Source organism: Pleurodeles waltl, chromosome 3_1, assembly GCF_031143425.1.
Source record: "Pleurodeles waltl isolate 20211129_DDA chromosome 3_1, aPleWal1.hap1.20221129, whole genome shotgun sequence".
Lineage (NCBI taxonomy): Eukaryota > Metazoa > Chordata > Amphibia > Caudata > Salamandridae > Pleurodeles > Pleurodeles waltl.
The window spans coordinates 873,986,338-873,998,482 of record NC_090440.1 but is presented as its reverse complement, the minus strand read 5'-3'; the positions used below and the strand labels follow the sequence as shown (position 1 = coordinate 873,998,482).

Here is a 12,145-nt window from a genome sequence, read left to right as displayed (position 1 = left end):
GCCATCACTAAATGTATGTTGTGTGATTAATGGGAGAACTATACATATCATGGTCCCTCCTCTCTTTTATCGCAACAAAGTATATATCCTTGTCGCCTCTCCAAACCACCCACCCACAAACCCCCCATGTCTTATTTCCCCCTCCTCTACCATCCGGATATGCTCTCTTCTCTGCCAGCTCTGCACTCACAGGCTTTCTGAGAGCCCTGCCAGAGCAGCCTGGATTTCGTTCATGACATAGCAACAGTGGGTAGCATCTTATGTTAACAACTGTTGCTACTTCATAGCAGTGAATTACCAGGCTTAGACTCTGGCATTTATGCTAGTGGCTCTCAGTGAGAGCCGTACATAACATATAGAATATAGAATTATAGATTCTAAGTGAATTGCGGGAATGTTTTTCACTGAGGGGGTTCTGACTGAAAACAATTAGAGCGAAGCTCGAGTTGTCTATGGTGTCACGCAGAACATCAAGGTGCAAAACATTCCCGTAATTCACTTTTTACTCATCTATAATTCCATGTTATGTTTGGGCCCCAAAACCCTGAAAATCATCTGCCCCTGCTTTCAACTGGCACACAGGGGCAGAGGAATAACAGGCGCCTTACATAACACAGCTGCTCTTCCCTGTCCCAAATGTGTAAAGAAAAAGAAAAAAGCCTTATCTGCCTTATCTACCATCCTTAAGCAACCCCCACCACCACCACCTTCCCTTCCTTCCTTCCTTCCCCCTCCTGCAGCTGTGCTTTTTTTCTGCTTTCAGTGAAAGCTTGTGCTGACAGGCTCTCCGGTAGGCCTGTCAGTCTGGCCTGGAATGCCTTTATGACGCAGCAACAGTGGGTAACAAGTTTTTTTTTTTTTAGCAACTGTTGCTATGTCACAGCAGTGAGTTAAGACATTTAGAAACAAATAAATGCTAGAGACTCTCTACCAGAGCAATACATGATAGATTGTTATTACTCTATGAAAGCCTGCAGATAAGCATTTTGTTAAATGAGATCTCACCGTTTACTGTAGTAGGTAATGATTTTAGTGTTGGTGTTGAGGAGAAACTGTGGATACAGACTTGCTATAAAATCATTCTTGTCAAGCTCACTTAAGAGAGATTGCATTTTGCTAAACCAACTGTCTTTTGTATGCCTTCATAATTTTAGGCCTGTGTGACTGATGGTGGTCTAGTGGGAAAGCGGACACTCAAATCAGTAAGCCCGAGTTAAGATTACAAGCTATAGTCCTGACTAGTGTACTGGGAAAACGTATGTCTGATGCAATGGATGTGAGTTGCTTATCATGAAAACTTATGACAAAGACAACAGACCTAGATTATCTACTGTGAAAAGCATTTGATAAATCCAGTAGGCCTTTACCACCATTATCACACTGCATTACAGCTTCCGGAGAGGAATTTTGTTACATGTAACCTTACCGAGTACTGTTGTAGGCAAGGGTTTTGGTGTTGGCCATTCACTCTTATAAACCCCCAAGGGGTTTTTCACTGTGATGATTCTTATTAGGCACTACTGAGAAGGGTGGTATATTGTTTTGCAGATTGTATTTTTCTATGTTTTTGTGAATTTATAACTATGCACAGATGCAAGCTTACATGCATTCACTTAAACAGGCCTGTGCCAAGGCACCAGTAAAGGCTAAAGGCCTCATTAGTTCATTGGGAAATGTTATGCCAGATTCCATTAGGTTTGATCTGCTTATTGACAACGCCAGTAGACCTGACTTACTTACTATGAGTAGCATACATTAAAGGCAATAGGCTTTTAAGGGTGGATTGTGGTGACACCGTGTTAAAGCATATAGGCAGGAGTGATCTTACATGAATCTCACAGATTGCTGTAGTAGGCAAGGGTTTTGGTGTTGGTGATCCATCTTTACAAAAGGAGAGAAAATGGACTCTATGATATTCCTTTCTAGGCTCTCTCAGGTGGGATTTTAAATTGTTTTGACAACTGTAATTTTGAATATATTTGTAATTTTATTAAGGAATACCTGATAATTGCTTTGTGGGAAAGTTTATGCCAAACACAATAAGTCTGATTTAGTTACGGTGAAAGGCAGTGATAAACATTAAAGGGCTTGATTGCTATGAAAATGTATGATAAAGGCAGTAGGCCTGACCTATGTATTGTCAACAGCCATTCAAAGGTGGACTGGTAGTACTCTGTAGTAAAGCATACAGATATTTTGTTACATGGAATCTCACAGATTACCCTAGTAGGCACAGATTGAAGTGTTGGTTACTTCCTCTGGCAAACCTTTGGGATAGGAGAGTTCCACTGTGAGAATCCTTGTCAGACCCTCTTAGGATAGTATTTTGCTTTGTCAACTGTAATTTTGCCTACTTTTTTTAAGAATGTATGCCTAACTGCTGCCTTGTGGGAAAGCTTATGCTCAGTGCAGTAGGCCCCAGATATTTAAGATGGCACGCCAACAGCTATGTGTCTGACTTGGGCATTGAAAAAAGTGATGCCGGATAACATATTATGAAAAGATATGACAAAGGCAGAAGGGTTTAAAACCATGTGTTAAAGACAATAAGCCTCCAACAGTGGATTGTTATCAAACTGTTTCAGGCTGTAGGCAGATATTTTGTGAGTTGTAATCTCTCAAATTACCATAGCTGGCAAGGGTTTTGGTGTTGGCAACCACTCTGAAAACGATGCGAGTAGAGTCGGACAAGGATTCTCACAGTGTGTAGGCCCTACAGGCAGGAACTGTATACTGTTTTGTCAACTATAATTTTGTACATATTTCCAATTTTATAAGTCCATGAACGATGGCTGCTATTCATACCTACTCCTGTAGACCCACGTTGATTATAGTGCAAAGCAGATGGCAAATGCCACTGCCTTAGTGGGTCACTGGGAAAAGTTAAGTCGCAGGCCTTGCGTGCGAGCCGTTCATAACAAAAACGTATGGCAAAGCAAGTAGGCCTGAATTATTATGAAAATCATGTATTTAAAGCACTCAGCGTTTGTGGGTGGATTGTTATTACACTGTACTAAACCTTGTAGGCAATACTTTTGTTACACAATATCTTGCTGATTACCATAGTAATCAAGGGTTTCGCTGTTGATGGCCCATCGAAACAAACCATGGGAATAGTTGTGACAGTGTTAATTTTGTACTAATTTGTAATTTAATTATGGTACACCCAATAGTTACCTTGTGGGATAGATTTTGCCCAACACATTATGTCTGACTTGGTTATTGTAATAAGCCAATGATAAAGGTTATAAGCCTGATTATTTGTTTTGAAAAAGTACAATAAATAAAGGCAGTGGGTCTGATATATTGATTGTGAAAAATCATATGCTGAAGTCAATAGGTATTTGTCACAATCTCTTTTATAGGGCCCCACAACCGTGACAGTAGAGGCCTTTTACTCCTGATTTCCCAGGGCCCGACAATGGATCCTGAGTAATTGGGTAAAGTTCTCCAACAATTGACTTTCAGGGTATGTGCAATTGGAGCAGTCCAGTGTTTCCTGGTGGGGATTGTAAGGGGGTCAATACAGGCTAACAACTCAAGTATGTGCAGTAGCTGTAATAAATCATTGTCCAGCCAAACACTCACTTTTATAACTAAAAAGAAGTATTTTATTTCTACTGCTAACTACACAAATGAAGAATAGGACATGCACACACAATTGCTCAGTCCTCCCCTGAGGTTGGGGTTCTATTGCCTCTTTGGCAGTTCCCGGTCTCACTCATCCCATGCATGAGCGATTGTGGTTATTTTACCATTCTCTACTTGTAACCTCCAGGGAATAACCCACCAGTAGTCCGAGTCTTAAGAGTCCACTACAACTCCGATTTAAAGTCAAAAGAGTTTCAGCGCACATGCGCTTGATTTGGGAGCAAGTTCCCCCAGGGCCGTCAGACCTGAAATAAGTCTTACTCACTCTGGCAAAAGTAAAGCAGTCAGAGTCCGGGAATTCACCCTGTCTGCGAGCGTTCGCAGCAGCTCTAGTCCAAGGTCGGTGAGTCAGTTGCACACAAACTCAGTGGCTGCACTCAGCGACACACGCTCGCTCCCTCACAGTCACTCTTCTGTAGCGATCGAAGGTCTACTGCAGCTTCCGTGGGGTAAGTGTTCACATGCTCCAGATGGGAAGGATGGCTATGACGATCCTGTTCTTGGTCCCACAGCATCATTACTTATGGGGGGGGGGGGGGCGTCGATCGAGTTGCAGTCTTTGTTGTTCTAGTCCAAGGTCGGTGAGTCAGTTGCACACAAACTCGGTGGCTGCACTCAGCGACACACGCTCGCTCCCTCACAGTCACACTTCTGTAGCGATCGAAGGTCTACTGTAGCTTCAGTGGGGTAAGTGTTCACATGCTCCAGATGGGAAGGATGGCTATTACGATCCTGTTCTTGGTCCCACAGCATCCTTACTTATCGGGGTGGGGCCGTCGATCGAGTTGCAATCTTTGTTGCTCTAGTCCAAGGTCGGTGAGTCAGTTGCACACAAACTCAGTGGCTGCACTCAGCGACACACGCTCGCTCGCTCCCTCACAGTCACTCTTCTGTAGCGATCGAAGGTCTACTGCAGCTTCCGTGGGGGAAGTGTTCACACGCTCCAGATGGGAAGGATGGCTATGACGATCCTGTTCTTGGTCCCACAGCATCCTTACTTATCGGGGGTGGGGCCGTCGATCAAGTTGCAGTCTTTGTTGCTCCCTGCGACCTACTGGTCACCACCGCTCACTGCCCAAGGGTTCCGGCCCGGTCACCGCACTGCAACTGCACAAGTCTTCGGCCCTTACCGCACAGCAGTCTTCAGCACCGTTATGCCTCTCTTGGCATGCGGGGGATCACTAAATCAGTCCAGCACATGGGAAATGGCCCAATCGGTGCAGCAGCTGTTTCCCCACACCTCGCACAGGAAGTCTACTCAACAGGGCTCCCCACTGGACCTCTCAATCCAACGCTGTTATCTCCCTCACAGGGAACACTGGCCTTGGCAAGCATACAGGCACTAGTGCTCCTGGCTGCAGGGACGGTGATAATGGATTTCTTGGTGTAATGATATGTGTGTTTTGACCACTGACTCCATGTTGCACTTAGCCTAGCAGCACACCGTCACATTAGTGACCACCAGCTTCATTTTATCTATTGACTTTATTTTAGCATTAGCCACCTCCACGTTAAAAGCTTCAAGTAATTTTCCACGTTGTTATACTTTTCATCCTTGGCGTGGTTTCCCTTAACCTTTTATTGACTCTTTTCCCAAGGTTATTGATGTGTGCTGGACTCTGATTCTGCTGTTTTTGTTACTCTGGGCACTTTACCACTGCTAACCAGTGCTAAAGTGCAAGTGTTCCTTTACAAAATGTGTATGTAATGGACTTATCCATGATTGGCATATTCGATTTATTTTGACGCTGAAAGCTGTGTCTTCCATAACACCCCCACATGGCATTCCCACATGGGTTACTCAGAGCTGCAAATGCACATTACAAAACCCTAACAAGTTTGATTTTTGCACTGTGATTCTTTCTTTTTCATACTACCGTACGGCTCTGTTCCAAACATAACATCTTTAGAATGGAGCCGTATGGTAGTATGAAAGAGAAAGAATCGCAGTGCAAACAGTGCTTAATTTGAGCCAGTGCTTTCCGCAGGGCTTAATTTGAGAAGGTGGTTTCCAGTTTTCTGCATCAGACATTTAATGAGAGCAAAAGATTCATATGGGAAATGTGGAGGAAAAGAAAAACTACAAAGCATCACAAAGGGAGAAAGTAGAAAGCTGCATGAGTGAGCTTAAGGAAAGGGATTGGCTGTAAATGAATTAAAGAGGCCCGAGAAGGCTCGCACATTTAAATTCAGCATCCGCTTATTTCAAAAGAGAGCTTTGAGCACCAGCACATTTTTATCTACAAATTAAGCAGTGGCGTTCCAGTGGGGGGAACCGGCACTTATTTTTAAGAACTGACACTTAGGCCCATATTTATGAAAAGTTTGCGCCAGATCTGCATTATTTTTTGGTGCAAAAGCAGCACAAACCTACAAAATATAATTATATTTTGTAAGTTTGCGCCGCTTTTGCATTAAAAAAATTACGCAAATGCAGCACAAACTTTTCATAAATATGGGCCTTAGTTTTCTGCATCAGGCATTTACTGCGAGCAAAGGCACATATGGGAAAGACGAAGGAAGAGAAGGACTGAAAAGCTCCACATTGGGAGACATATGCAAGAGTGAACTGAAGGGGCAGGGAGAGGCTGTAAATGGATTGAAGAGGCCCAAGATGGCTTTAGGATTACCACTGCCCCAATGTCCTGTGCATGTTTATTTAATTGCAGCAGCCACGTGTTTCAGAGGAGAGCTTTCAGGTACGTTTTTATTTATAAATAATTAAACACTGAGTGAAAACAAATCAAGCTTGATGGGTTTTACAATTTACTAAGCAACACTGCAAAACCCTAACAAGTTTGATTTATTTCCACTGTGATTCTATTTCATACTACTGTTCGGCTCCATTCTAAACGTAACTTGTCTTTGGAATGGAGATGTACAGTAGTATGAAACAGAAAGAATCGCAGTGCAGATGAATCAAACTAGTTAGGGTTTTGCAATGTTATGATGTCTGTTGTAAAATCCACCAAGTTTGGTTTGGTCCACTGCAAGTCTTTCTCTTTCATACTACCATGCAGCTTTGTTAGCTGTACGGTAGTATGAAAGAGAGACTCGCAGTGGACGCAAATCAAACTTGTTGGGTTTTACAACTTACAACATAACATTGCAAAAGCCTAACAAGTTCGATTTATTTCCACTGTGATTCGTTTGTTTCCATACTCCTATACAGCTCCATTCTAAATGGAAGGCATTTTTAGAATGGGGCCGTAAGGTAGTACGAAAATGAAAGCATTTCAGTGTTCCCTTGAAGTGTGCGGCGCCCCTGGTGAGTTCTGATGGTGCACCAGGGGGCCACGACGCACACTTTGGGAAACACTGACCTATGCCAACAAAAATCAGCATTAGGGATCCAGACATCAATACAGTTTTGCTCTCAGGGTAGGGGTACACATAAATTGGACATTTCCGTCCCAACAGTATTTAAGGGTGGATTGTTATCAGTCTCTGTTGAAGTCTACTGCTTTGTATTTTATAACATAGAACTTCAGTTTATCATAATAGGCAGGTTTTTGGGTGTTCGTTACTCCCTCTGACAAACTGTGGTTATAGAAGGTTTGCACAGTCAGAATCCTTGTTAGACCCTCTTAGCACAGATATTTTGTGTTGCCAAATGTAATTTTGCATACTTTTTGAATGTCATTACTGTATGCCAGAGGGTTGCAATATGGGAAAGATCAAGCTCAATACAGTATGCCTTAGCAGGTTATGGTGACAAATCAATGATAACAGCTATGGTTCACTGGGACACTGGATTGCAGATGCCATAGGTCTGCTCTGATTATTATGAAATGTTATGACAAAAGGTAGTAAGCCTGATTCATTTATTATGTAGCACATATGTAGGCCTTGAAGAGTAGCTTTTTTGCACTGTGATAAGGCCTGAAGTAGGGTATTATGTCACATGAAATCTCACAGATTACCTTTGTGGGGAAGGACTTTGTTATTTGGGTAAAAGATTTGCACTGTAATAAATTTTGCTAGAATCTCTTTGGGATGCCTGACAGACATAGCTATCTGCCAGGATCTTGTAATAAAGAAAAATCATAAAATAAATACTACATACATCCATGGATGTATATATATATATATCCATATAGATATGTATAGGGTCTTTTGGTCAGCTTTCTGGCGCCATTGGTCTAGGAGTGTCATTTACACTCTGCTTCTATCCATGGTAGCATGTTGCATGGGGTAATAGTTTAGTCCGCATCTGCCACTCGCTCTCTTAGCCTGTGAAAGGTAGCATTTCTGATCATGTGTGCTCCTCCACCTAAAAATGAATGTGCTTTAGTGTAATAGCTAGTTGGCCAGTCACTTTGTTTTCAGGGTTCTACTTTTTATAGCTTCCCTTTTATTTCCTTGCTTTTCCTCTTTTTATTTGTTCAGGGGTGTGATATTTAATAAAATATCTACTTGTCCATGGGACAGGTTGCTTCTTAAACCTACTTATCCTGTAAAAAAATCTACTTGTCCCTTTGGTGCCATGTGGTGTGGCGCGAAACTATGGCAGCAATCCCATTATGTAAGCAATCTGACAATAGCCTCTCTGATTACTATAGTAGGGCTTGAATACTTGCAGTTTCAATCCCTACGACAGCAATTTCCTTATTTTGCCGCCTTTCTGCCGATCTACATACCGGGGCTGGAGGAAGCAGCAGAAGTTCCAAGGCTGGAATGCCTTTGAGTCTGCAAACCTACTAACTTGCATGTTTTAAGGATTTTCACCGGCTCTTCTCTAATCTTGTCCCATAGTGAGAAACGTTGGAAGTTTACTCCTGACAATGGCAGAAGTAAAGGTTCTTCAAGGGTTAGGGAAAAAAGCTGGGAGGGGGGTGAACTTGCAAATGCTCAATATATTTTCACATGAGCAAATCCACACATGCATATTTGCTTGTGCTAAAATACAGCTAACAAATATTTTCTAGGAGTACGATTCCCTGGTCTAGTTCTGTAAGTTCTTCTGCATTCATGAACACCACTAATTCTATGGGTGCACTTTTGAGACTTTTTTTTTTTAAGAATTGGGTCCCTAATTAGGTCTGGCATTAACAAAGACATTTAGTTTTTATTAAACTTCTATTTCTCTCTCTATCAGCTGGCTTTACTGTGAATGATCACATTCTGCTCTTCCACAGGACCATATTGGCACACAAAGTAAATTTGTTTAGTGCGGGAAACTACTTTGGCAATCAGTGTTGTAACAAAACTAGAGGGCCCCCCTTAAAAAGAATATAGAGAGGGCCCCCGCAAAGAATATAGAGAGGGGGCCCCCCGCAAAGAATATAGAGCGGGGGGCCCCCTCCAGACTCACTCAGGGTAGGTGCCTTGCTGAGGGAGGGCCCCTGTAGAGGGGCTGCAGGGCCTTTGTTACGCCACTGGTGGCAATGTGTGCTTTTTGAGAACAAAAGCTTTTTTATTTTTCTCAGTGTTCGTTACAATGGTGAGGGCTGACAGCTCTCACAACAATAAAGTGTTACAAAAGCCATCTCAAAACAAGACATGCACTGACTAAACCAAAAGACTCACAAAAAAATGTCGGATCAGTTGGCTTTGCCAGTGCTTGTTTATTTTCATGCTTCCTATAATCTTGTTGAAAATGGTTACACTGATTTTCCATTAGAAATACTAACATGCATCAACATTTTATTAAATGACACTTCAGAGAAATAGCACCTAAAATTTCATTGTAGCAAAACATTTTTTTTCTACTTGCATTTTTTTCTGAACATTTTATTTTGAAAGCAAAAAAACGTGATTCTTGCTTATAAGCTTCTGCAAATATTTGCATCTAATCAGAGAGCATTCTGGGAGCATTATACTTAGCGTCCTATTGCTAAACTTTTCAAACGTGTGTACACTTTTTTTTTTTTTTTTACTGGAACCATTGTCAGTAGTGCACTGTGACCGTAAAACATTTATTTATGGTGCTCACCCTAATAATGAAGGATTTTCATTAATGAACCATAAATACAAGTTCAAACAGCATCAACATATGGGCACACATTACCTCAACTGCAGAGAGTTCCCGTCTGTGTAAACTGGCAACCAAAGGGTTTGTGCTGCAGGGGGTTGGGCCTACTTGTCCCAAGGAAAAAATAAACATGAAAACTTCTTGCCCTTGACCCGGGTGTGGGGCAATAGGAATTCCACATCCCTGTTTGTTTTTTTCCTTAAAGAGGCTACTATAGCTTCTCACAAAGAGCTAACAGGCTCTTTTAAAATGCAGTGCAAACATCTTGCATGGTCACTTACTGAAAAAAACACAAGAGGACAATTATGGAATGCTGTTGTCCATAGTGTATCATTGTTCTATCATTCCAAGATGGCAAACATGTTGACTCTAAACGTGGGGGCTATGTTGGGGTTTTAAAACAACAGACTAGAATAACATTGCAAGATGGACAAATGTTGCTATGTTTAGGGTTGTTATTGCAAGTATATGCCAGCTGTTTTTAAAACAGCAAAGTATCTTTTCTTTCTACTTGTGTTCTTGAAATTTATCTTGCATCTGTTGTTGAGTTTATGTGTAATTTACTGTTGTCAGAGGTTGAATGCAAGAATGAGTCAGTGGAAGGATGAACGGATTCACAAGAGCAAAGATAAGCGACAGAGTGCATTTAGGATAACTTAGGAGTGTCTTCAATGACACAAAAGACACTTTCATTCATAAGCCAGACCTTACTGCATTTCCAGTGCTTGTTATTGTATGATAAATGCATGCAAACACTTAACACACGTACATTATTTTCTTCATATCCATATGCACCCATTTTTCTATGGTTCTTTTCTCATCCAGACCCTCCTTTCTGACTACACACGTCACTACTGCATTTTACATGTGTTCTTATACGACATGGACTTTGCTATAGTAACTGTCTTCGCCGCTTAACCACACTCATTTCATAGCAAAGCGCTAATAACCGATCCTTAGTGACTGGTCATACATCACACCGGAATTACACGTAGCCGTCACTGCCCATTCTGCTGTCAAAAAATAGTCCACTGCCTCCTCAGCTCCACGTCCGCATGAATACGTTTATTAATCACATTAAGAAAGTTCGCGTTTTCAAACGTTCTATGCCTTTCTCACGAACTTCTTGTGTTTCTTTTCTGTTTTCATCCACGTGTCTTAAAAAAGGAAATAATCCTTGCCCGTTTGTCCCCAGAGTATTAATCAACAAGTCCTGCTCTATGCTAAAACGTATAAGCTACTAGGGTCCCACATGCCGCAATACATTTCTACGGTGTCCATCAACCAGGAAAAGGTCGCATATTTTGAAAATAAACAAGGCAAACTATACGCTCGAATGACCACAGCCAATTGACAAATATAGAATCCGCATAGTGCAACAGCTTGCATTATCCTTAGCACCTGCCGAACGCTGCTAGTGATTCCGATGCTTGTTCTAGAAACGCCACACCCTTGTACCTAAATAAGAAAGGTAGCAAAATCACCAGCTCATGCCTGCCACGGTAACACGGAGTTTTTTGTTGCAAATGTAAAGTAGCACACACTGGTCTGACTTATACTTAGAATGTATCCTACAAATGAACGCTCAGTTTACTTTTAGTATTCTTTTAACAGTGACACCGATTAAGGTTTTCCCTATTTCCCCAGACCTTGCCCACGGTCCTCCTCCTCCATCCGCCGCACGGTCCGGATCACGGTCGCAGCTCGCATTGAATTCTGTCCCTCGAACTCGGACCCGAAACAGTCGCCCATCAGAGCGCCGAGCAGGGCTCCTCGAAAACGAGATAGGCTAGCTGGCCGGAGCAGAGAGCCGGGCACCGACATCCTGCGGCCGGTTGGGAAGACACAGCAGCACCGGAGCCACTTGCAGTAGGTACGACCGAGGAGACAACAGAGGGAACGCCCCCGGCCTTCGCACACGGAAATTGCAGAAGTGTAAAGTCACGGAAGTCGAGGCTATCAATTGTCTACAGCGGCTGGAAACAAGACGGCCATGTTGGAATAGAGTTATTTCTCTTATTAAAACTTGTAAGGGGAGAGGTCGGGAGTGACAGGGGTGTACGGAGTCCCTCACTATTGTTAGTAAGTGTAATTCCTTCTTAGTCAGTGTCCCTGGAAGGCTCAGGTGTTTTGTTACCTTTGTCTCTCCACCGTATATCATACACTTGAAATTGGATCTTACGGTGTTTTCAACCCTGCGTCCAGCTGGCAGCTTTTTCCGTATTTCAGAATAATGGCCCAGCAGCAGATTATTTCTGTACCTTCCATGCCCGCACCATCCGTAGGTTTAATAAAGTGAGAATACAGAAATTAAACGAATAAACAGCATGTGGCTAACGCGTAAAAAAAAGAAGCACTTTTTATTTACTTTGTACAAGCAGTTTAAAAACGTAATTACCGAGCTCAGTTTATAACGTCAATTAAGCATTGCTTAATGACAATCAAACAAATATTTATAAAAGGTCAAACTTACTTTAAAAGGGTCTTCTAACATTTTTTGAATGACTTCATTAATGTGTT

General features: G+C 42.2%; 1 protein-coding gene across 1 annotated transcript in view; it reads right to left on the bottom strand.

Annotated features, from left to right (window-relative positions):
• ADPRS (ADP-ribosylserine hydrolase) overlaps positions 1-11,646 on the bottom strand; it is a 51,546-nt gene extending 39,900 nt beyond the window's left edge. The window contains exon 1 of the mRNA XM_069223836.1: positions 11,275-11,646. Within this exon, the coding sequence (XP_069079937.1) occupies positions 11,275-11,449 (175 nt within the window). The 5' untranslated portion in view covers positions 11,450-11,646. The remainder of the gene's footprint in view (positions 1-11,274) is intronic.
• Between the last annotated feature and the right edge of the window lie 499 nt (positions 11,647-12,145).